General features: G+C 41.0%; 1 protein-coding gene across 21 annotated transcripts in view; it reads right to left on the reverse strand.

The window, feature by feature from the left end:
- The window catches only part of DENND1A (DENN domain containing 1A), a 568,035-nt gene that overhangs the window by 242,044 nt on the left and 300,195 nt on the right, over positions 1-25,796 (reverse strand). For all 21 annotated transcript variants that reach the window (XR_007518642.1, XM_049895674.1, XM_049895683.1 and 18 more), the window contains one exon: positions 21,178-21,278. Coding sequence is in view for 20 of the 21 variants with exons in the window: in XM_049895674.1 (XP_049751631.1) it covers positions 21,178-21,278 (101 nt within the window). In the remaining variant the exon portion in view is untranslated. The remainder of the gene's footprint in view (positions 1-21,177; positions 21,279-25,796) is intronic.

The following is a 25,796-nucleotide window of genomic DNA, read 5'->3' on the forward strand; positions in this document are numbered from 1 at the left end:
CTGCAAATATATAATGGGTAATTCTAGGCATGTTCTGAAAACAATTTCTATTCTCAATATACCTGAATAGTTACTGCAGCAACTGACTTGTTTTCTTTGAAAACCTATTTTTCTTTGCCTTTTTATTATAAAGAGAAAACTTTGGAAAACAAAAAAACAGCCACCCATGATCACATCATCTTAACACAACTACTCTTAATTTTACATTATTCCCTTCTGACACTGGCCCACATCAACATTTTTATATCTTTGAAACTATATATTTTGTGTGTATATATTTTGCATGTATGTATTATATATGTTTATTGCATACATTTTATTGTTTCTCATTGGCTACACTAGCATTTCTCATATTCTATAGTCCTTGTGATTGTTATTTTTAAGACTGCATAATATTGCAACAAGCATGGATGTACCATAATTTACTGAACAATATTCCTAGAGTTACACAGTTAAGTTGCATCCAACTTTTCACTATCATCATAATAAAAATGCACAATTTTGTGTGCATGAAATTACTAAATGAAAGGGCAGGAGCTTTTTTTTTCATATCTTTTGATGTAAACTGGCAAAATGTTTCCCAAAAGGGCAGTACCTGCCCCAGTGGAAATCCTTCAGGATTGTTGCAAGGGTTAGAGATAACCCATGAGATACCTAGCAAAGGAAGCGGTATGTGGTAGGCACGCAGTAAATGACTGTCATCGTGTCTAAACGGGTTTTCTTTAGGCCCCTACATGGCTGGCACCATTGGACCCACTCTCCTTTTGCTTGGAGAAGGGTTTCTTGTTCCAGCCCTGGTTCTGAAGAAGGATACCTGACTCCAGAATACCTGGTGAGTCCCTTGTGAGGATGGTTGAGACTTAATGATTTATGTAAGATGCACCACCTCTACACAGGGGTTTCTGATTGCAAGTATACTTTCTTGTCACCTGACTACTCCATTGAGTTCAGTACGGTTGCTTATCACTTTCTTTGGGAAGGTGCCTTTACTCATTAACTTATGTACCAACCAGAATGGAAAAACCACCAAGTGAATGATGAATCATTGCTTTCTTACCACTTAAAATTATTATTTTATATTTGTTGAAAGAGCTCTTGACTTTAAATAAGTTTTAAAAACTGTTATCCCTCTTGGGAATACATAAAAAGGAAAATATAGTAAAATAAATTGGTTAAGCTATTCCTAAAAACTTTTTCATATTAACGGTCCAACTCATCTGAATCATTTTCTGACTCAGAGTCATCAATGCCCATGTTTTTCCACAGAGCATCTCAGTAACAAAACATAACAAAACTTTATCCACTAGACATTATCTTCCTTTTGTAGGTCTGATAAAGAATTGTTGTTTTTCAAGAAAATATGAATGCAAATATCTGCTTCACTAATAGCAAACATATACCCTGCTTCTCTGATGTGTGCCTTTCAACATTCCCAGGAACTTTATATTTCAAAGCTGAATCAGAGTGCAATTTTGAAGACACTGTAAATGGCAATTAAACACAACATGGGTAAAAACAACAACAAACGTAATTAATTTAAAGTGGTGGTAATATTAATAACTGTGACCAAGTTCATGCATATGTAGGCCATGACAACTGTGTCACAACTGCTGTGTGGCTGACAGAGATGGTGGGATGCCACTGTACCTCTCAGAATGGCAGAACAAGGTATATTTGCACTAGGCCTTTGTTCTCGAGGAATTATTGCACTATCTGACTTCATCAGTTACATTCTGAAGAGTAAACGCTACTCTTTCTTCCTTCTCCCCTGCAAAGGAAAGGGGTTCTGTTACTGGTGTCAAGGCAATGACAATACAGTGGCCTTTACCTGAAAAGCATCTTCAGTTTGAACCCTCCTAAGGTAAAAACAAACTAATATTTGTTGAACTACTATAACCCAGCCACTGGGCCAGGCACTTTCAATACATTATTTGCATCAATAATTCTCAAGGCAATTCTGCAAGGAAGGGCTATTCCACATTTTCAGGTTGAGAACAGGCTCAGAAAGGTGAAGTTACTTGCCCAAGGTCGCACAGCTAGAAACTGGTGAAGCTGTAATTCAAACTTAGGGATGTTGGACTGAAAGCCCATGCTCTGTCATTGCTGTCACACAGTGTGTACTCAATACTTAAGCCAAATGGAAACCAGTGCTGGTATACCAAGGGGCCTCTTCACCTTCTTCTCTTACAAGCTCTAGACCTGTGCGGCAGAGCACCTCTCTTACAGGTAAGTCCTAGGGCATGAGTTCATTCCTAGCAACGAATGGGCATGCATACGAATCCTGTAGACTTAATAATGGTCCTATAGTCCCCGTTCATTATTACTGCACTTTCACAATTTGTTTAATTCCTTTCCCCCAGATAGCTAGAGCCCTCTTAATTATGTTCCCCTGAGGTGAGCAGCTACTAATTGGAAAAGCGTCAGGTGAAATAAAGGAATATTGGCAGCTAAAAAAAAAAAAAAAAATACAGCTTCTCAAGACAAAAGGCCCCCACGTGTCTGTCAGTTTGTCGTACTGTGGGGGCTTGCGTGTTGCTGTGATGCTGGAAGCTATGCCACCGGTATTCAGATACCAGCATGGCACTGGGCTAGGGTCATCCATGGAGGACAGGTTTCAGCTGAGCTTCCAGACTAAGACAGACTAGGAAGAAGGACCCAGCAGTCTACTTCTGAAAAGCATTAGCCAGTGAAAACCTTATGAATAGCAGAGGAACACTGTCTGATACAGTGCTGAAAGATTAGCCCCCCAGGTTGGAAGGCACTCAAAAGATGACTGGGGAAGAGCTGCCTCCTCAAAGTAGAGTCGGCCTTAAAGACGTGGACGGAGTAAAGTTTTCAGGACCTTCATTTGCTGATGTGGCACGACTCAAAATGAGAAGAAACAGCTGCAAACATCCATTAATAATCGGAACCTGGAATGTACGAAGTATGAATCTAGGAAAATTGGAAATCATCAAAAATGAAATGGAACACATAAACATCGATATCCTAGGCATTAGTGAGCTGAAATGGACTGGCATTGGCCATTTTGAATTGGACAACCATATAGTCTACTATGCTGGGAATGACAACTCGAAGAGGAATGGTGTTGCATTCACCGTCAAAAAGAACGTTTCGAGATCTATCCTCAAGTACAACACTGTCAGTGATAGGATAACATCCATACGGCTACAAGGAAAGCCAGTTAATACAACTATTATTCAAATTTACACATCAACCACTAGGGCCAAAGATGAAGAAATAGAAGATTTTTATCAGCTGCTGCAGTCCGAAATTGGTCGAACATGCAGTCAAAATGCATTGATAATTACTGGCGATTGGAACTCAAAAGTTGGAAACAAAGAAGAAGGATCAGTAGTTGGAAAATATGGCCTTAGTGACAGAAACAATGCTGGAGATCGAATGACAGAATTTTGCAAGAACAACGACTTCTTCATTGCAAATACCTTCTTTCACCAACATAAACGATGACTATACACATGGAACTCGCCAGATGGAACACACAGAAATCAAATTGACTACATCTGTGGAAAGAGACAATGGAAAAGCTCAATATCATCAGTCAGAACAAGGCCAGGGGCCGACTCTGGAACAGACCATCAATGGCTCATATGCAAGTTCAAGCTGAAACTGAAGAAAATCAGAGCAAGTCCACGAGAGCCAAAATATGACCTTGAGTATATCCCACCTGAATTTGGAGACCATCTGAAGGATAGATTTGACGCATTGAACACTAGTGACCGAAGTCCAGACGAGTTGTGGAATGACATCAAGGACATCATCCATGAAGAAAGCAAGAGGTCACTGAAAAGACAGGAAGAAAGAAAAGACCAAGGTGGATGTCAGAGGAGACTCTGAAACTTGCTCTTGAGCGTCGAGCAGCTAAAGTGAAAGGAATAATTGATGAAGTAAAAGAACTAAACAGAAGATTTCAAAGGGCCTCTCAAGAAGACAAAGTAAAGTATTATTATGACATGTGCAAAGGGCTGGAGACGGAAAACCAAAAGGGAAGAACACGCTCTGTGCTTCTCAAGCTGAAAGAACTGAACAAAAAATTCAAGCCTCGAGTTGCAATGGTTGCAATAGTGAAGGATTCTATGGGGAAAATATTAAACGACGCAGGAAGCATCAAAAGAAGATGGAAGGAATACACAGGGTCATTATACCAAAAAGAATTAGTCGATATTCAACCATTTCAAGAGGTGGCATATGATCAGGAACCGATGGTACTGAAGGAAGAAGTCCAAGCTGCTCTGAAGGCATTGGCGAAAAACAAGGCTCCAGGAAGTGATGGAATATCAATTGAGATGTTTCAACAAACAGATGCAGCACTGGAGGTGCTCACTTGTCTATGCCAAGAAATATGGAAGACAGCTTCCTGGCCAACTGACTGGAAGAGATCCATATTTATGCCTATTCCCAAGAAAGGTGATCCAACCACATGTGGAAATTATAGAACAATATCATTAATATCACACGCAAGCAAAAGTTTGCTGAAGATCATTCAAAAACAGCTGCAGCAATACATCAACAGGAACTGCCAGAAATTCAGGCCGGTTTCAGAAAAGACGACGTGGAACCAGAGATATCATTACTGATATCAGGTGGATCCTGGCTGAAAGCAGAGAATACCAGAAGGATGTTTACCTGTGTTTTAGTGACTATGCAAAGGCATTCGACTGTGTGGATCATAATAAACTATGGATAACATTGAGAAGAATGGGAATTCCAGAACCCTTAATTGTGCTCATGAGTAACCTTTACATAGATCAAGAGGCAGTTGTTCGGACAGAACAAGGGGATTGGTTTAAAGGCAGGAAAGGTGTGCGCCAGGGTTGTATTCTTTCACCATACGTATTTAATCTGTATGTATGAGAAGCTGGACTATATGAAGAAGAACGGGGCATCAGGTTTGGAGGGAGACTCGTTAACAACCTGCGATATGCAGCTGACACAACCTTGCTTGCTGAAAGTGAAGAGGACTTGAAGCACTTACTAATGAAGATCAAAGACCACAGCCTTCAGTATGGACTGCGCCTCAACATAAAGAAAACAAAAATCCTCACAACTGGACCAATGAGCAACATCATGATAAATGTTGAGAAAAGATTCAAGTTGTGAAGGATTTCATTTTACTGGATCCACAATCAACAGCCATGGAAGCAGCAGTCAAGAAATCAAAAGACACATTGCATTGGGTAAATCTGGTGCAAAGGACCTCTTCAAAGTGTTGAAGAGCAAAGATGCGCCTGACCCAAGCCATGGTATTTTCAATTGCATCATATGCATGTGAAAGCTGGACAATGAATAAGGAAGACCGAAGAAGAGTTGATGCCTTTGAATTGTGGTGTTGGCAAATGTACCACGGACTGCCAAAAGAACAAACATGTCCGTCTTGGAAGAAGTGCGGCCAGAATGCTCCTTAGAAGCAAGGATGGCGAGACTGTGTCTTACATACTTTGGACATGTTGTCAGGCGGGATCAGTCCCTGGAGAAGGACATCATGCTTGGCTGAGTACAGGGTCAGCGGAAAAGAGGAAGACCCTCAATGAGGTGGACTGACACAGTGGCTGCAACAATGAGCTCAAGCATAACGATTGTAAGGATGGGGCAGGACCGGGCAGTATTTCGTTCTGTTGTGCATAGGGTCGCTATGAGTCAGAACCGACTCGATGGCACCTAAAAACAAGACAAAAGGGGAGGAGAGGACTGGAGGGGCGGGAAGACTCTTCATTTCTAGGTGAACAACACCTCTCTGACATCAGGAAGAAATATAACTTAGGGTTGCTCAGGGATTTGGAAAGTCTGGTTTTCTTTTCTTTTTCCCTATAAATGCATAGTTAGCATTATATTTATATATCACAATACCCACCTTTCTTCTCAGAGGCATAGCACCTTCTTTACCAAATACCCTGACTGGCATAGGGGATCCCACAAGTCTTTCCTCAGCTCACTATTTTTAAAGGAAAGGAGAACTCTGAAAGAGGTCTTATTCATTTGAGGTTTTTTTGGGGGGTGGGAGGTGGGGGTAGGAAACAAAAGTGTAAACACAGCTTCTCTTACAGGTATAAATTCTGCTCTGAAATAACAAGGCCTGGCATTGTTAGAGAGGTTAAAGGACAAAAGAAGGGCAGAGAGAACAAGAACAAAGACCAGACAATATGTCTTGCTGGAGAACACAGATAATCGTAGTTTTGGTCTATGACAGCGGCCAGAGAGGGGCGCTCCAGGCTAATGTGTCATATGGCCAGTGCTGCATGGGAGCCATTCGGAGGCACCACCACTTACTGCACATTTGCCACCAGCCAGCACTAGGCTCAGGGCTTGACAAGGATCTTCTCGTTGGATCCTTATAAACAGCAGTATGAGGTGGGTGCTATTGCCTCCTTTTATAGTACAGTAGTATACTACTACCAGCATTTTACAAATGAGGGAGCTAGGATTAGGGACTAACTCATGCAACGTCACATGACTAGTTGAGTGGCAGAACTGAGACTAGAGCCCAAGTGCATTATACTGAGACAAAACAGGCTTCTGTTTCCCAGGAGACAGGTATTTACACAGCCGGTAGAAGCAGTTGTGGAAGGAAGTGAGATTTTCTCTAACCTGTTCCCTGAGGGCTGGCTGTGCAGGACACTCTAGTTATCTCATTTTATTCTCAAGAAATCCAATTTATACCATTTTAATTTATAGATTTAACAAAAGGATTCTAGGAAAAGGTTAAACTCACATAGTTAATGGTGATTCTAGCCCAAAGTCTCTTATACTACTTCTTGTTTAATGACAAGCTCGCTTAACTATTATGCTACATTTAGAAAAATTGGTTATTTGATATAGTTTAAAAAGTAAATAGCAAGGGGATACTTCATAGCCAGAATAAAACTGTTTGTCTTACTGTTGTTGTTAGGTGCTGTCAAGTAGGTTCCGACTCATAGTGACCCTATATACAACAGAATGAAAACATTGCCCGGTCCTACACCATCCTCACAATTATTGTTATTCTTGAGCCCATTTTTACGGCCACTGTATCAATCCATCTTGCTGAGGGTCTTCCTCTTTTTTGCTGACCCTCTACTTTACCAAGCATGATGTCTTTCTCCAGGGACTGGTCCCTCCTGATAACATGTCCAAAGTATGTGAGACGTATTCTTTTTTTTTTTAAAATAATTTTTATTGTGCTTTAAGTGAAAGTTTACAAATCAAGTCAGTCTCTCACACAAAAACCCGTATACACCTTGCTACATACTCCCAATTACTCTCCCCCTAATGAGACAGCCCGCTCTCTCCCTCCACTCTCTCTTTTCGTGTCCATTTCGCCAGGTGAGATGTATTCTTGCCATCTTTGTTTCTAAGGAGCATTCTGCCTGTACTTCTTCCAAGACAGATTTGTGCACTCTTCTTGGCAGTCCATGGTATATTCAATATTGTTCAACAACACCATAAGTCAAAGGCATCAATTCTTCTTCACTCTTCCTTATTCTTCCTTATTCATTGTCCAGCTTTCAAATGCATATGAGGCGACTGGAAACACCATGGCTTGGGTCAGGGGCACCTTAGTCTTCAAGGTGACATCTTTGCTTTTTAACACTTGAAAGAGGTCTTTTGCAGCGGAATTGCCCAATGCAATGTGTCATTTGATCTCTTGCCTTATAAAAAAAAAAAAGCTGGGATTAATTGGTACTCCTTTTAATTCTAAGGAGCTTTGGTAATGCAGTAGTTAACGGCTCAGCAGCTAACCAAAAGGTCCAGTTTGAATCCACCAGCCACTCCTTGGAAACCCTATGGGGCAGTTCTATTCTGTCCTATAGCGTCGTCACTGTGAGTCAGAATCAACTTGATGGCAATGGGTTTGGGTTTTTTTTTTTTTTTTAATTCTAAATAGGACTTAAGGCAGTTTATATGAATACGTTCAATATAGCAACAAAAATAGGAAAATAGAGCAAAGGGAAAACACGGAAGTTGGCGTGAGGATAGTACTTCAAAAGAATGCCACGAGGTTTACCTGGTGGGACAGCCACAAACTTGGCTGCCAACCCAAAGAAAGACACAGGATCAGTAACATGATTTGCAGTGTCCGTAAGAGAAAAAAGTCACTCAGAAGCATGAATTAGAAAAAGGCAACCTGGGGGGGGGGGTGGAAACTAACATCTTCTGGTGTATTTCCTATGTGCCTAGTGTTTTCCACATGCTGGACAGTCAATCAACAAACATTGCTATGTTGTCAGGCACCACTAGGGATAGAGGAGAGAAAAAAAGCCTCTGGTCCCCGTCTCTCTGACGCTCACAGTTACTAGCAAAGCAAACATTAAATAAGTAAATTACTGTATGTGTGCATACAAGAAGACTAGCAGGGTGCTGTGGGGAACGTAACAGGCGGACCTAAGATTACCTCATTTCATCTTTGCAGCAATCTTGAAAGGCTGATCTCCATTATTTACAGAGGAACCTATGGCTCAAAGAGGTTAAGTGACTTGACAAGGGTCACAGCTGGTAAGAGGCAGAAAATAAATGGCTTGAAAAGTAGGGCTGGTACGAATGCCATGAGTTAAAGGCAAGTTTTTCTTAGGGAAAAAGGTTATTTAACTTCTTGCCTGGTTTCCAACCCAGCCCTCCCTGATTTATAAGCAATAACAGACGATGAGAATCCATGAGGAGACCATGAGCAACTCTAGATTAGGAGCAGGGGCAGAGACCGCCGAGTTTCCATTTGCAGTGTCAGCAGCCAGAGCACATGGCCTCACAACAGTGGAGGTGGGCTCGGAGTGAGCTCAGTGTTCAGCACTGGAGATGTTTGCTAATGGAAGATACATGTATATCACTGGAGCTGATCATGAAAGAGAGAGAGAGAGAGAGAAGATAATGCCCCTCTGAGTGTGGCCCAGTGGGCTTCCCAGGGTAACTTACAGAGGGAGGGGGGTTTGAGAGGGAAGATGTCTTCTAGAACTCCAAGCCACTGGAACCAACCACATGAGTTACAAAAATAAAGCCTGGAGAAAAATCTATAGAGGTCAACATCAAAGCCTGGAGCAACCTGCCTTTCGTGTCTCCTCAGTCTACCGGAAGGAGACAGACTTGGAAAACATCAGGAAAGGCTCCACGGCTAAGATCACTGCAGTAGGAGAAGTTAATCACAGAGGAAAGGTCAGGAGACAGGGCTCTCTGTGGCCAAAGAGAATTCAATGAGAACTATTACAGCTAGAGCCAGCTGCAAAAGTCCCAGGCAGTGAGAATCAGCAGCCCAAGAGACCTTCGTAGAAATGCACAAATAAATAAGTTACAAAAGCAACAAGGGAAAAATAAAACATATTTATGGAGAAATAAATCAAAAGAAAGTAACAGAAAAAACTGTATAAAAAAACGGAAAATGCAGCTATTAATAAGAGAAAAAAAATTTTCTCATATTCCACATGCCAAGATGTACAGCACCCAATTACCTTTTAAGCCTGGCCTCTCAGTCTTTCATATGTTTAAGGGAAAGACAAACCCACATTTGTTGACAGATTACTCAGAATCTAGTGCTGTGCTAGATGGACGGAATATACAGAGTCACTGTACAAAAAAGAATTGGTTGACATTCAACCATTTCAGGAGGTGGCATGTGATCAAGAACCAACGGTACTGAAGGCAGAAGTCCAAGCTGCACTGAAGGCATTGGCGAAAAACAAGCCTCCAGAAATTGACAGGATACCAACTGAGATGTTTCAACAAATGGATGCAGCACTGGAAGTGCTCACTCGTCTATGCCAGGAAATTTGGAAGACAGTTACATGGCCAACCAACTGAAAGAGACCCATATTCCAAAGCAAGGTGATTCAACAGAATGTGGAAGTCATCAAACAATATCATTAATATCACACACAAGTAAAATTTTGCTGAAGATCATTCAAAAGCAGTTGCAGCAGTACACTGACAAGGAATTGACAGAAATTCAAGCTGGATTCAGAAGAGGATGTGGAACAAGGGATATCATTGCTCATGTCAGATAGATCTTGGCTGAAAGCAGAGAATAACAGAAAGATGTTTGCCTGTGTTTTATTGACTATGCAAAGGCATTCCACTATAGGTTGATCATAAGGAATTATGGATAACATGAAGAATGGGAATTCTAGAACACTTAACTGTGATCACGCAGAACCTGTACACAGACCAAGAGGCAGTCGTTTAAACAGAACAAAGGAATACCGTGTGGCTTAAAATCAGGAAAGGTGTGCGAAAGGGTTGTATCCTTTCACTGTACTTATTCAATCTGTATGCTGAGCAAATAATCCGAGAAGCTGGACTATATGAAGAAGAACAGGGCATCAGGATTGGACGAAGACTCATTAACAACCTGCGAAATGCAGATGACACAACCTTGCTTGCCGAAAGTGAACTGAACGGGAAGCACTTACTGATGAAGATCAAAGACCATGCCTTCAGCATGGATTACACTTCATCATAAAGAAAACAAAAATCCTCACAACTGGACCAATCAGCAACATCGGAGAAAAGATTGAAGTTGTCAAGGATTTCATTTTACTTGGATCCATAAGCAATGCCCATGGAAGCAGCAGTCAAGAAATCAAATGACACATCGCATTGGGCAAATCTGCTGCAAAAGACCTCTTTAAAGTGTTAAAAAGCAAAGATGTCAGCTTGAGGACTAAGATGCACCTGACCCAAGCCATGGTGTTTTTCAATTGCCTCATACGCATGCAAAAGCTGGACAATGAATAAAGAAGACTGAAGAAGAATTGATGCCTTGGAATTATGGTGTTGGCGAAGAATACTGAATATACCATGGACTGCCAAGAAGAATGAATAAATCTATCTTGGAAGAAGTGCAGCCAGAATGTGTCTCAGAGGCAAGGATGGCCAAGACTTCATCTCACCTACTTTGGACATGCTATCAGAAGGGACCAGTCCCTGAAGAAGGACATTATGCTTGGTAAAGCAAAGAGTTAGCAAAAGAGAGGAAGACCCTCAACAAGATGGACTGACACAGTGGCTGCAACAATGGGCTCCTGCATAACAACGATTGTGAGGATGGTGCAGGACCAGGCAGTGTTTTGTTCTGTTGGACACAGGGTCGCTGTGAGTCAGAACCAACTGAACAGCACCTAACAACAACAACAGTACTGTGCTGGTGCTTCAAATGCATTCGCTTGTGCCAACAACTGAGAGGGGCCTGGACAACTTAAGCCAAAAGCCCTACCATGAGATAACTTGCTGCGCTGCTGAAGCTTCCTGTGACCATGACATTACATGGTCTGTGGTTCTTGCCCCATCAGTGACTTATGGTTCTTGTGGTTGTTTCTAGGACGTGTTTACTCCAGAGACCACTACCCTATGATCTGGAAGTTCTAGAGTTTTCTAAGTGTCAGGTTCAAGCCAGAATTCAGGTCAAGGAGAAGTCAGGAATTACTGAATGTGTCACTAGATGTGGAAAACCAAGCTATGACTTAGTCAACCAAGCAAAGGTCAGAGCCAAGAATGTCCCATGAATGCTAGTCAGAAACTGGAGCAGGGAATGTAGGCTGTTGCCCCTTACCAGTCAGGTAGCAGAAGAGAGACTGGGAGGGCAAAACCTGCAGGGCAGGTGCAGGGGCTCAGAAGCAGACACAACTGAGGAGGTGGAAGATCACTGGGGCATTAAGATACAGTCAGAAGAGCTCCGCAAAGGGTGGTAGCTGAGCCAACAAACACGACCCACCAGCCAGGGAAAGGACACTGTTATAGGGATGCTATGTCTTCTCTAACCGTGAAAGTCTTAGCATCATCATGGGAGTAAGCTGCCAAGGCTGGATGAGAGTTGTACTGCTGGACTCCTAGCATTTGTGCTGTCTGGGGTACCTCTTGAGGCACCAGGCTAAGGGTTTGATGCTAACCATCTTCAGAGACTTGATTTTTGCTATATATACTTTTTGGTGCCTGCTTGATGCCAGGCTCTTGATGTAGTTAGCTATATTCTTAACAACGACTTTGCAGTTGAGGAAACTAAGGCTCAGAGAGATTATATTACTCAACCGAAGTAAAATATCCAGAAGGACTAGAGCAAGGATTTGGAACCAGGGCTTGGACTTCCAAGCCTGAACTCTTTTCTTCCACTCAGTTTTTCTGTTCAAGCCTCAGGTAAGTTCAGCCAAATCTTAGCTAGGGATTTACCTAGCAATCTGTAATTTTCCTTCATTCAACCGCTACACATTGTTTACCTACTTTCTAACCATGAGGTCAACCACATGCTCAACTTCCCTTCTCCTTCTGTCTGAAACTGAAATCCTGGTCCTTATCTTCTCCTACGCCTCCTGATGAGCTCCTGCCACAGCGGTACTGCCCCAAATATTAGAACTGTCTTGGCCCATTGCTGGCTCTCACCCTAAAGATATTCTCTGTTCTCTGTCTCTTGTCTGGACACCTGAATTTTTTTGTAAGGTAGTGTTTTCTCAGATCCAGAACCATCTATCAGCTTCTATATTTCTATGCCCAGTGGTACAAACTCATAAATACTCACTGCATGATGGAAATAACACATAGATTTTGCTTACTTATTATAATTCAACTTTAATATAACCTAAATAGCCCAGAGTTTTGGTGTATATAAGGGGTTTTTAGCCAAACCTGTTTACCTAATACACTTCCATTTTAACTGGGTGTTGTGAATTTCAACTGGATTTTGTTGGATCATATATACATATAGATTATAAAATCCAGGTGAGATTCAAAACACCTAGTTAGGATAAAAATGATTAACATAAAATAGTACCTACTATGGAAAGCTTGGTGGGGTAGTGGTTAAGAGCTACAGCTGCTAACCAAAAGGTCAGCTGTTCAAATCCACCAGGTGCTCCCTGGAAACGCTATGGGGCAGTTCTACCCAGTCCTATAGGGTCGCTATGAGTCAGAATTGACTCGACGGCAATGGGTTTGGGTTTTTTTTTTTTAATCCTACTATTTATGGAGCACCTGCTTTGTGTCAATACCAATTACTATTCACATTTGACAGAAGAGAAAGTAGGCTCAGAGGGTTTTAATGACCAGAAAGTTAGTATGTAGGAAGCCAGGTTTATCTATTTCCACTATACTTTCATTTTTAATGCTGTCACCAAGAATATGAACAATCCCTCTTAATTTAGTTATCAATTTATTCCCTATGCAAAATTTCATGGCTTCAATGAAGATAATAATTAGAATGCACCCAGCTCTGATCAACCAGATGTCACTTCAAAGCTCTGTCCAGACTGATGCCCATCACCAACAGCCACAGGGACTGTCTACCCTGTGCTCAGACACATTTCAGGCTTTTGCTAAAAATCCTAGATGGAGTAATTGATTGCAGCATGTAGGGGTTGATTTAGAACTCTACCTACAAACATACAACACAGATACAGAACCTGGAACTAGTATCTCTCATAGAGAACTTGAACATCTCCACTCTGAGAGGAAGAATGGCTTCTAGAAATTACCTGGAAATGCCAGGAATTATAATGAATTTTACAAAGTCAAATGCAAAATCCAAGCTTTAATTGTACACATCCTATTTAACTTTTGGGTTCAACCATGCACTCAGAGAGCATCAAGAGTTAGCTACTAACTTGCTCTTGACCTGGCTATCCCTTTGGGAGAAAATGAAGTTGTCCTGGTCTGGTTTGGGAATATCTTATCACAAAGATGTGTTAACAAGTGCACAGAATAATCCAAACACAGAATTCAACTTGGGAATTGATCTGTAGTCCTTATATAGGACTACTCCTCAAGTAGGAAGGGATAAAAAGGAATTTACATGGGAAATATCATATGGGTTCTTCTGGGACTTTTTATTAGCAACACTTAGTTAGCACAGTGCCTGGTACATAATAAGTGCTCTCTAAATATCTGTTGAATGAATGAATGAGTTTACCATTAGGAAGTCTCCAAGAATCCTACATAAAGAATTTTTCACAAAATCTTGGTGATGGGTACAACTTATTTTCTAATAATTTGGAGGATACTAGTAAAAAAAGCTTTAATATCAGACGGCCTTGGATTTCAAGTGAAGGCCTACCACTTCTTAGCTGTGTGACAGTGGGTAAGTCACTAAACCTCTCTGAGTTTCAATTTCCTAACCCATACAGTGGAACTAATATTTATCTGACAGCTTGCATTTTGAAGATTTTTTATAATCTTCATAAAGAGTTTGACACACATACATGGTACTCAATAGACGGTGATTATTACAATGAATAGGAAACCCTGGTGGCATAGTGGTTAAGAGCTATAAGCTACTAACTAAAAGGTCAGCAGTTTGAATCTACCAGGCTCCTTGGAAACTCTCTGGGGCAGTTCTACTCTGTCCTATAGGGTCACTATGAGTCGGAATCAACTCAATGGCAGCAGGCTTATGAAAGGGAATGCTGACCCTCATCGCCAAGTTAATTCTTTTGTTCCAGGAATGGGAAGGCTTTCCCAACACAGGCCAAGGTCAGGGCTTCCATCGGCTAAGGTAGGGAACATTCTCGTTTTCACTTTTAAAGTCAAGGGAATGGCACAGATCTAAAGTAGAAAGAAACCAGCAGCACATGTTTTTAAATATTCATAAGGGCTGGAAATGTCTTACTCCTTTCGTTTTCTCTGCCATCTGCTTTTGTTTCTTTTCTTTTCATTCTTATGCCACAGCTGCAAATGAAAACAACCATACAATAACTCAAGTTTAAAAAAAATAAAAATAAAAACAATCTGAGGGGTTAAAAAAGAGAAGATGAATTATAAACTTTTTCCCTGAGCTTACAAGGCAGCGGAGGCAGGAACAACATTTGATGTGAGTTAAACCCTCCAGAAACCAAAAGTCACATCCCAGGTTTACAATAACCATGATAAGAGCAACCACCATATATTGAATGGCTCCTACGTGCCACTTGATGACTAATATCTCTCATTCCTACAGCCACTCTTCAAATTTTATAGAAAAAGAAATTGTAGATCAGAGAGTAAAATAAATTTTTAATGGTCAGAGATGAAATGGAGATTTAAAACCAGGTTATGTCTGAAATGTCTGGATCCAAAACCTAGGGACCTTCCACTCTACCATCTTCTCCAAAAACAGGAAAGGATGAGAAAAAATTAATTTGGGAAATATTGAGGGCAGACCATTTGTACTAAACTGATTTGTTCAGATAATTAAAATCTGTGATTATAGCTTTAATTAAAGTTAACTCGGATAATTGGCTGTTGTATTTGTGAATGTGCAATTAGAGTCTCCCACATAATTGCAGAGTTTTCAGTATCATGCTTTCCATTTATTCACTGCCTCCCAGAGCTTTACTCCACTGGCCTTTACCCTCTCGAAGGCTGCGATACAGTTCTTGGAATCTCTGGGCCCAAGGACCATGGCCTATGACACCAACAGCAGGGTCTGAGCTCAGCCCCATTTAACATGTCTTTGTCTAGAAGTCAATGAACACCTCATCTTCAAGTGCAATGTAAAAAGCTCTTACGGCCTACGCTGTTGTCCTGAAAACTCCTAGCAGCATGTACCTGAAGAAAAACTGGCAGCAGTTGTCCTCATGTGTTAATTACACTTGTGAAGTCTATTATGCATAGAAAGGGCACCTGCTGGCAGCGAAAATGACTAGAATCTGCCCTTCCTGTTCAGTGAGTAAATTGAGAGTTCATTTCTACAGGAGATAATAGTTTTCAGATTCCATTTCGTGTATCCCCTGCATGGGGACGTACTTAACATTTAAATCATCTGCAGAGGAGCAAACCTCCTTCAAATTTACATGTTTCAGGCTCCTAGCACTTTACTTAAAATGCTAGTTATCCCTGCTGGCTCTTATGACCAAGGATTACACTCAAATGTGGTGAAAGTCACCCAGCACAATATAATAAAGTTATCAGCATTGACTCAAACTTCACGACATTTGTAGTTTCTGACCAAAGCAGTGGTTGCAGGCTGAAGGTGATCAAATCAAGGAGGGTGTGTTTTTCTCTTGGGGTCTTTTATTTCTTCATCCTTACATTTTGCAGTTAATAAACAGACACCAATCCCCACTGGCCTGTAATCATCCTTTGGTCAAAAGTCAAAAAGTTCTTTTCAGGAAAACAAGAGATCAGGAGAGAGGCTGCTATCACAAAAACACAGGCACTTGCCTCATCAAAAAGTCCATTCAGGCACCAAAAGATGCAAATCTTAACTTTGCTTTTTGGGATGGAATTTGGGGTGATAAGAGCTAAGCAAGATGCTGTAGCAGTGTAACAGTTAAGCACTTGGCTGCTAACTGAAAAGATGGCAGTTCGAACCCACCCAGCTGCTCTGTGGGATAAAGACCTGGCAATCTGCTTCTATAAGATTACAGCCTAGGAGACTCTATGGAGCAATTCTACTTTGTCATATGGGGTCACTATGAGTTGGAATTGACTTGATGGCAACTAACACCAACAACAAGGGCTAAGCAGCCTTCCTTGCCAAGTCTTCTCTTCTAAGTTAGGCCCAGCAGCATCATTACCCTTGGTCTGGATGGTGACACAGTTCTCCAGAGGGCTAGAGTTAGAGGCTGAAAAAAGGCTCTTGGATCAGTTTTCACAGAAAAGACACTGCCTCTGACAATAAAGCTTTTCAATTCTAAAAATAATACTTTTTCATTGCAGATATCTTTGAAAATATGGGGGAAAAATCCAACAGAGAATCCCTCTTCCACATCCCCCTTACAAATCAGTGTTAACATTTTGGTCTATTTCCTTCCGGATTTCTGCCTCTCTCTCTCTATACACATACACACCTAATTTTTGTCTTATATATACATATATATATAATTTTCATTTCCACAAAAATGGAATCATATAGTACATAACGTCTGTACTGGGGCAAGTTACTAACCTCTTGGGGCCTTAGTTTCCTGACCTGTGAAATGGGGATAAAAATACTTGCCTTCCAGGATTGCTGGAAGAATTACATGAGATTAAGGTGTAAAGGAGATATCCAACAATGGCAGTTATTGTTATCGCTGATATTACTGAGAAAATATTTTTCTCTTCACAGTTCTGAGAATATAAGCTGCTGGTTTTAACACTTTAGCAACGAAAACTTCCCAAATAATTGAAAACTAAAGTTGTACTACCTGGGAGGCAGACGGACTATACTGACTCCCACTCCACCAATCCCTGCACACACAGCCCCTTGGGATTCCTGTCTGAAGCACAGCACCAAGACACAGGTGAGTCTCTTCCAGAGAGAGATCTGAGGCTTCCCTTTAGAGCATATGTCTGGGGTGTGGTGTGTATGGGAGTATACGTCTCTATCCACCCAGGGAATTTTGAGGCACGTGTCTGTCAGGAAGAAACCTGTGGTTTTGTGGGTATGAGTATGGAGGGTATGTGTCTGTGAAGAGGGGCACATGTCTCTGTGAGGGTATGTGCTTGTGAAGGTGCTGTATGTGTGTGGGGGGCTTGGCAGCAGGTTCTATGTGCTGAAAGGGGGCTGGGTATCACTCTGGGAGTATGTCTTGGTGGACATATGTCCCCTCTCTACCTTCTCCTACCTTTGTCTCTACCCCCCTCACTATCTCTGTCCCTTGGGTGTGTGTTTTGTTCTTTCTTTTCCCCTCTCACCCTATTTGTCTCCTTCGTCCTCGCAGAATTTCAATGGCAGCCTCTGCCCCTCTACCCCGATCTTTCACTAAAACAACAACGAACACCAATAGTGTCCTTTCCTTTGAGAGGCATGGCAGTGAAAAAAAGGCAGGATAGTTGGTTCAGAAACTTGAAGGGAACAGCAAAGCTAAGCAGAGGTCTAGTCTGAGGAATGGGGTACCTGAGTACATTTGTAGGGAGAGGAGGGGGAATGGAAAGGGAGTTTACTGATGCCAGAGAGAAGAGAGATCTGAGGTGGGTCCCAGAGAATTCTCAGGAGACAAAACCCAAGCCCAGGTGAAGTCAATGGCTTTGGCCAGACTGCTCTTCCTTCCTCAGGGGAGGTAGAGGAGAAGACGACATGTAACAAGCCTTGGGGACAGGGAGAAAGGCAGTGGTAGAAATAGACCACATGGCCTCTCCCTTCTTACCAAAACAGGGGGTGAAGCTCATCCCTGAGTCTGGTGCATGTTGGGGAGAGGAGAGCCTTGAGTGTGGTGGGGGAATGAGGGTTTAGGGCAGCTGCTGAGGGCCATGTGGAGGAGGAGGAGGGAAAACTAAGGTTAGACAGCATCACTTTCTAGTAGACCCCTTTTGCAATGGTTTTGAGACCTCTCACAGTACTGCCAGACAAGGAGCAGATAAGAAGGGAGAGCATGCCCAGGGTCAGTGGAAAGACCAGGGAGCAGGAGCCTCTGGGAATTAGTGAGAAATCCTAGAATAGCTCCTCTCTCACGGATCTTAGCATCATAATCTGTTTGTATGCCTGTCTTCTACACTTGACTGTCAGTCCCTTTAGGTCTAGACTTGTTCTCATCACTGTCTTCCCTGTACTTTGCACTGTGCCTCAGACAAGGAAGCACCAGTGAATGTTTGCTGTACTAGAAAGCTCATCAAGGTCCAGGACAAGAGGAAGCCAAGTAAAACCAGAAAGAGGTTAATAAACAGGTAGGTAGAGCAGAGAAGGGGCAAGAGGGCTGGTAGGAGAAAGTCATGGCAAAGATACAGGGGTATTCAAAAGAAAAGAGAAGAGAACAGGTGGCAAAGGAAGGAAGCTAGAATTAGAGGGGAGACTCCTTCAGCCAGAGATGTAAGAACTGAGCGAGTTTCAAATGATTAAATGACGCAAGGTATGTATGGCACCTGCTGGGTGCCTGTCAGTGCTTTTCAGTCTACAAAGTCCTTTTGCACATACATAATTTTATTTCACCCTCAAAACAACTCCAGGAATAAGCATCAATATTTTCACTTCTCTCCAGATAAAAAACAAAACAAAAAACTCATTGCGATAGAATTGATTCTGACTCATAGTGACACTATAGGACAGAATAGAACAGTCCCTTATTGTTTCCATGGCTGAAATCTTTACGGAAGCAGATGGCCAAGTCTTTCTCCTGTGGAACATCTGGTAGGTTTGAACCGCTGACCTTTAGGTTGGCAGCCAAGCACTTTAACCACTGCACCACCAGGGTTCCTCTTTTCAGATAAGGAGGGAGATTCAGAGAGGCAAAGTCACTTGCTGTAAGCTACATAGCTGGGCAGTAACGGAGCTGAGACAGGGACTCAGATATCCTCCTCCAGCTCCATCCTTGTTTGTGCTCCAGCATGGCCTCACTGAGGGAGGAAAAAGACATTTTTTTTTTATAGACGACAAAATATAGCAAACGTGAGTATAGTGGGAGTAAACGAAGGCCAAAGGTGTGGATTTGGAGCCACTGAGGATGGCAGGCAATGAAGTAGGAAGAAGATGTGGACCTCTAAGCAAACAGAGGACGGAGACAAGTAGACAACAGTGACAGGGCACTGAAGAAGATTCCTAGGTGCTGTGCTAGAAGCCAAATGACAAAGCGGAGCTTGCACCAGGCCATGGCAGTGGGGACAAGAGTCTGACAACCTTTACTTTGGATGCTGGGAGTATAAACAGCAGCTTCAACTGGAGAGCATTCAACGTTCCATAGAGTCCCCAGGGGAAGGGAGATGTTAGAGAACTTGATAGAGGGGAAGATTTCTTTACAAACACTCCCTGTGGAAAAGGGCAGTCCCAAGTATTTAATGTAATAAACTGGTGAAATCATTATTAAGAGATTTATATCCTTATCCTTTTGTACCTATAAAAATTATAATACCTCCTACCTACTTCAGAATGAATTAAAAAAATGAAACGTAAACCGGCAGTGCCTCAAGTCACCATATAACTAGAAATAATTTCTAAAATAAATCAAGGTATAAGGGGACATAGCAAACAAAATGTTGGGCCCAGCTATCTGGTGAATCAAGAAATTTAAAATAGGCCAGGATTACATACTCCACATGGCTGGAATCACATTGCCCCTAAACCTCTTAGAGGTGGGAGGAAGGGATGGATAAAAAGATCCACCATAATAAGATACACAATAAAGACAGAAATAAGCCAGTTCACTTAGCGCTATGCACTAGAGAGGACCACTGATTTTTATTTGATGGCTCTGACCTAGATCTCTGTCATGCTCATGGCTTCTTGGGATAAGTGTGAGCCCGACACAATCAAATAAGAAACGACCTTGGAATGTCTTTCTGCTCCCAGGAAAATGTGGCTCCTGGGTGAACCTTTTCAATGAGATGACTGCAGAATGGGCTGGAGATCCCAGCAAAAATTATGACTGGCCTGGAATCAATCGTTGAACCAATGGTAGATGTCTTGAATTACCAGTTCTTAGGTGACAGGGCTATCGCCCATCAAATGGTCCCTTTCTCCTGAAGCTCTCAATTTCTGGCAGGCAGTTAGTGCTTTTCCTTAATATGTATAGTGCTTCCTTATCAACTGCTGCTGACTTGAGCTGTTTGGAGACAATGTCTTAAATCACATTACACTGGAGAAGGAAAGTTACTCATAATGAAAACAGGTCCAAATCAGTTACAGTCTCTTTTGTAATCTATCGAAGACAGTGATGATGGCGACACTACCACAGAAACACTTATTGAGTACCTTACCATAAGCCAGCTTTTCTACATGGTGTCATTGCACCTGTTATCTCATTTCATTCTTACATAATGATATATTGAACAACTTTATTTTGCAGATGAGAAAACAAAGTCTTGAGCCAAGTGTTATTTATATAGCTGGAAGATAGAGAGCTGACTCTAAAATACATTTCGTTGAACACTAAAATTCTCATCAAAAATTTCAGAGGGTTCTCATGTCAGGCTTGCTTGCAAACCACAGCTGAGAGCAAGTCTATGGAACATGTCAGGACATGGCAAGAGCCTGAAGACCTTGGGGATATCCATTGTTCTTGTCACTAGCTCCCAATGTGTCTTAGGAAGGAAAAAAAAAAAAAAAAAAAATCACGCAACCTCTTGGTGCTTTGGTTTCCCCAAACTAAGAAATGGGAAAGGTATTATCTGCTCTCTTGAACTCTTTAGAATGTCATGAAGACATGTACGAAAGCTTTTTGGCAATAAGAGGGCCAGGCAGTCAGGAGATCTAAAACCCAAATGTCATTTTGAAGTTAGTATTTTTAATTTTGTCACCTACTGCATTAACCAGTTCCAGACCTGACATTCCTGGTTAGTCCATGAAGGAAAAGCAGAGAGCAGGGCAAGCCGCAGCCTTACCAGCAGTAGTCCAGCAGATGTGGCGGCAGGACGGGGATGTACACGTGCTGCCAGTACATGGGGTAGAGCATCGCAGCAGACCCGTGGATGCAGGCAGTTAGCTGCAACAGAGGCAAACCAGAGGTTCAGAGCTAAAACAGTCCAAGTGAGGAAGTACTACCATCTGATTTCTGCAATAAAATTAAATACAAACTTATCAACATGTTTCAAATTATAAGTTGAAAACTTGGATAAATAATTCTCAATTAACTCAATTACCCTAATTCAAATTTAATAAGAACTTTCTTTTTTAAAAAAATCTATTTTTTTTTTATTATAAAACAAATGTACAATTACAGTAGAAAATTTAGAAAATGGAGATAGGGATGAAGGAACATAAGTCACTACCATTTGAAGATAATTCAATATTTTATGGTATTACACACATATATACTCATCTTTCCTTTTCTAACAAGTTAGGATATTATAAACACAGTTTTTTTCTGCTCTTTCTTTAACATTATACGATAGCATTTTCCCATTCACTTAAATATTTAGAAAGTGTATCCTTTAATGATTGTATGATACTCTACTCAATGAACTTCCTATACTATATTCAACCGCTCTTCTGCCACTAAGTATAAATAATCAGATCAGGTCAATAGTTTTTCTATGGGGTTCCTAGATGTAGAATTAAGAGACAAAGGTTATAACTATTTTAAGTCACTTAATAAGTGTCATAAATATATAAATATAAAATAAATAGATGAAGTATAAAGTATATTCTTTATACTCTCCGAGCCAAGTACTGGAATGCTGACCTCTTTGTACCTCACCAGCACCAGCCATTATAGTCAAGCTAGTAGTTTTATAATGAATCATTTATGTCTTTTTACTTTTATTTCTCTGACCACGACAGAGACTGAATGTTTTATCATAGTTTCTTGACTATATTTCTTAGGGATGTGGTCTGTTAATATTCTTAGTTCATTTTGTTCTAATAAGCATTAGTATTTTTTAATTGATTTACAAGCAAGTACTTATGATTATATAAAAGATACTAATTCTCTGGAAGATTTTTAAAAATATTAATTTATCCTGGTTTAATTTTCTCTGAACTTCTAGCTGAGGCAGAGTTTTAAATAATTATGTAGACAAATCTTTTCCGTCATGACTGTTTCCTAAGAACGTCCTCCACATTTTCTGCCCAGCATTTAACTCTCTAATCCATCTGGAATTAATTCAGGTTTAAGAACTGAGGTGAGAATTTATTTTTTCCACATAGTTAATCAATTGCTCCAGCACTGTTTACTGACTAATCCTTCCTTTCCCCATTCTTTTGACATGATCTCTATTCTGTGTTCCTTTTTTATTTTTTAAGAGCTAGACACATCACACAACTGGTATTGGATACTATTAAAAAAATTAGGAAACAAAGATAATAAATACATAAAATTGTTTCAAAACTCAATATAGTGTAAGAAGGAAGAAAACCAATACCTGAGGAGACATGGCTATGAAGTGACAAAAGCCAACAACACATGCTTCTTTCTGTCTTTTTTTTCTTTAATGTTTCTTTGATTTCTGGGAAGTCTGTTCCCTTGAGGACTTTGCTTCTTTTGGAAGCTGTTAACTGGCCTTTGCTGACAGAAGGACATTTATGTGGCAAAAGAGTGACGTGCCAAGGTCCAGTTAAAAGAATCCCAGAGGTTAGTGTAACATGAACGGCTTTAAATTGGATATTCTGCTGATGTTTCACAGTTGTAAGAGCTGTGTATTAAAGCCAGAGCTGCTACTTACGCCGCCCCCCCCTTTCCCATCAGACCTCATCCTTTAAATCAGGACATGTCGTGAACAGGGGCGTCAATCTAGCAAGCTTGCTCAAGAGCTGTTCCCAGCAACTCCACTGGTTTAATCCATCCCTCCCAGATCCATTTCAGTAGGTTTCCACATAAAGGAGGTTGTCATATATGCATGACCAATCCGGCAGGGTTAGAACAGATGAAAAATCTTTGCTGGTGTTGAGTGGAGAATGAAGCCACTTTACTCTAGCTCTACCCTGAAGTCAGGCTGAAGGCTTACGTGGGCCTCGGGTCCCACCCCTTTCTGCCCACCCTTCCACCAGCTGCCAAAGTGCTCTTACAAAAGTGTAGGTCCAGTAACATTACTCCTTACTCAGTCTTCGGTGGCATGTCTGGAATAGGAATGTCTCCATGAACTGGCCCTGTCTATCTGTAGAGAAGCATCTCTGGCCATAGTTGCTACTGCCCTCCCAAAGTTTATCCTTAGAATAAATCATCTGCAGACCCAGGAAGAGTTATGCACTCCTTTTTCTATTTATTTGCACCCTCCCCCTAAATCAGCCGGACTTGTGGCCCTGGCAAACCCCTCCTCCTCCAGGTCTCTGCTTAAGTGCCATCTTCTATGAAGCCCTGCATGGCTCCCCTGGGCATATGGCCCATAACTGTCTGCATGTTTACCTCCTCACTGTAAAGGAAAGAAAACCCTGTCTCTCTTTTCATCTCCATTTCCTCAGTGGCAATGGCACATATATGTTGTTGTTAGCTACTGTCAAGTCGGCTCCTTGACTCATGGTAATCCTATGCACAAGTGAATCTAATGGCTGGGACACATAGAGTTTTCACTGGCTGATTTTCAGAAGTAGATTGCCGGGCCTTTCTTCCTAGTCCATCTTAGTGTGGAAGTACCACTGAAACCTGGTCAGCATCATAGCAACATGTAAGCCTCCTGTGACAGACAAGTGGTGGCTGTGCTTGAGAGACACTGGCCCAGAATCAACCCTGGGTCTCCTGTATGGAAGGAGGGAATTCTACCACTGATCCACCACTGCCCCCATGATATATATATAAAACCAACCAAACCCATTGAGGTTGAGTTGATTCTGACTCATAGCAACCCTACAGGACAGGGTAGAAGTGCCCCATAGGGTTTCCAAAGAGCACCTGGTGGATTCAAACTGCCAGCCTCTTAGTTCGCAGCTGTAGCTCTTAGCCACTACACTACCAGGGTTTCCTGACATATATATATATATTATATATATATAAAAATTTATAGGTGCTAGTAAATGCAATGTTTCCTGAGTAAATTAAAAAACAACTTCTACTTAGAATATATTCACAATACAGTCAGTGGCTTGGCTTTTAATGGTACTGGACCAACATTTTCATGAATCTCAGAGATGTCTATGACTCAAATTCCAAAACAAGAATAAGTTTAGATACACAAATATGCCACTTCTAGGATCAAATCATTCATTCATTCAATGATACACCTACTCTATAACTCTATGACACATCAAATATAAGCACTTTAAAATCCATGAAGTATCATACAAATGTAAGAGAACGTCATCATCATGTATTTATTTGTAATTCTCTTTGAAAAAGTCATTCAACAGAACTGTCCTGGTTGCGACAGAACTTGATTACCTGCCTCTTTCTAGCTTAAGTTGGTTTGGGTCAAAATCCTATTTCAAAGGATAAAGTGGCAGAGATCTTATCTTTTTCAGACAATGCTCTTTTTCATGTCTCCTTAATCTCAAGAAAATTTACCAAGCTAAATGCCAAGATTGTAAAATTACTTATCCCGTATAAAAACCAAGCTTTTAAGGTGTTTGATCACTTCATTAGGGGGTTTTCTAAGGGCCAAATCTCCACAATTGGGGTAAAATTCATTCACGCATTTCATTAGGAAAACAAACAAACAAAGAAAAGGAATTGTTTGGCTCTTTTCCAAAATCCTAAATGGCACAAACTATGTGCACCGTTACTTAGGAATGAATAGTGGCTAAATCAATTACAAGAAAAGTCTGACATAGCTACGCTTAACTAGAAATGACATATTATGTCCCATTATCACTAGTCACTTATTTTAAAAAATAATACTAAAACCCTATTTCTAAAAACATGGATCAAAAAGGTTGATACTCATTTCTTAACGGAAGACAAAATTTAAAAGTAATGAAAATATACAATTTGGAGTACAGTCAACAAAGGGGGTATTGTGAATATTTAATTGAAGTGCAAGTTGAGGAAAATGATCCTATCAAAATTTCACTTAGTGGGAGAATAGAAAGATAGTATGTGTAAAATTTGCCCAAAGTCATTAGTCACAATGAATATTCATCAGAAGCCAATTATCAATCCCATTTAATGACACCCCAAAAGATTTTGCCCTGAAGCAGCTGAACAGTCTAAGACTCCAGACAAAACTAGACATATTATACAGCCAACAGCCAGTCTAGCCAGGACACAGACTATAAAGTAAACCACTGGTGGGTTTTTGGATGCACTTTAGCAAATTCAGTCCTCAATTAAAGGTGCACAAGGTCGGTTCTATCTTGGAGCTTTATATATGGCTCCATTAATTTTCTTTGAGGCAAACGAAGAAAAGGGAAAAAGGCAGCGGTAGTAGGACATGAATGGAGAGAGATCAATGATAGAGTTGAAAAAAATCACAAAGACAGATTTTTTTTTTAAGGTATTTCTCAGAGAATGTCTAGATTGTCACAATCTTAGATTCAATGCCTCAGCTGATTCCTATTGGCAGTTCTGCGATTTAACACAATAAAAATAAGAATCCCAAAGAGAGTGCACCAGGCTCTGTGAGGGGGCTGAGGA

The sequence above is a fragment of the Elephas maximus genome, chromosome 9, assembly GCF_024166365.1.
Source record: "Elephas maximus indicus isolate mEleMax1 chromosome 9, mEleMax1 primary haplotype, whole genome shotgun sequence".
Classification (NCBI taxonomy): domain Eukaryota; kingdom Metazoa; phylum Chordata; class Mammalia; order Proboscidea; family Elephantidae; genus Elephas; species Elephas maximus.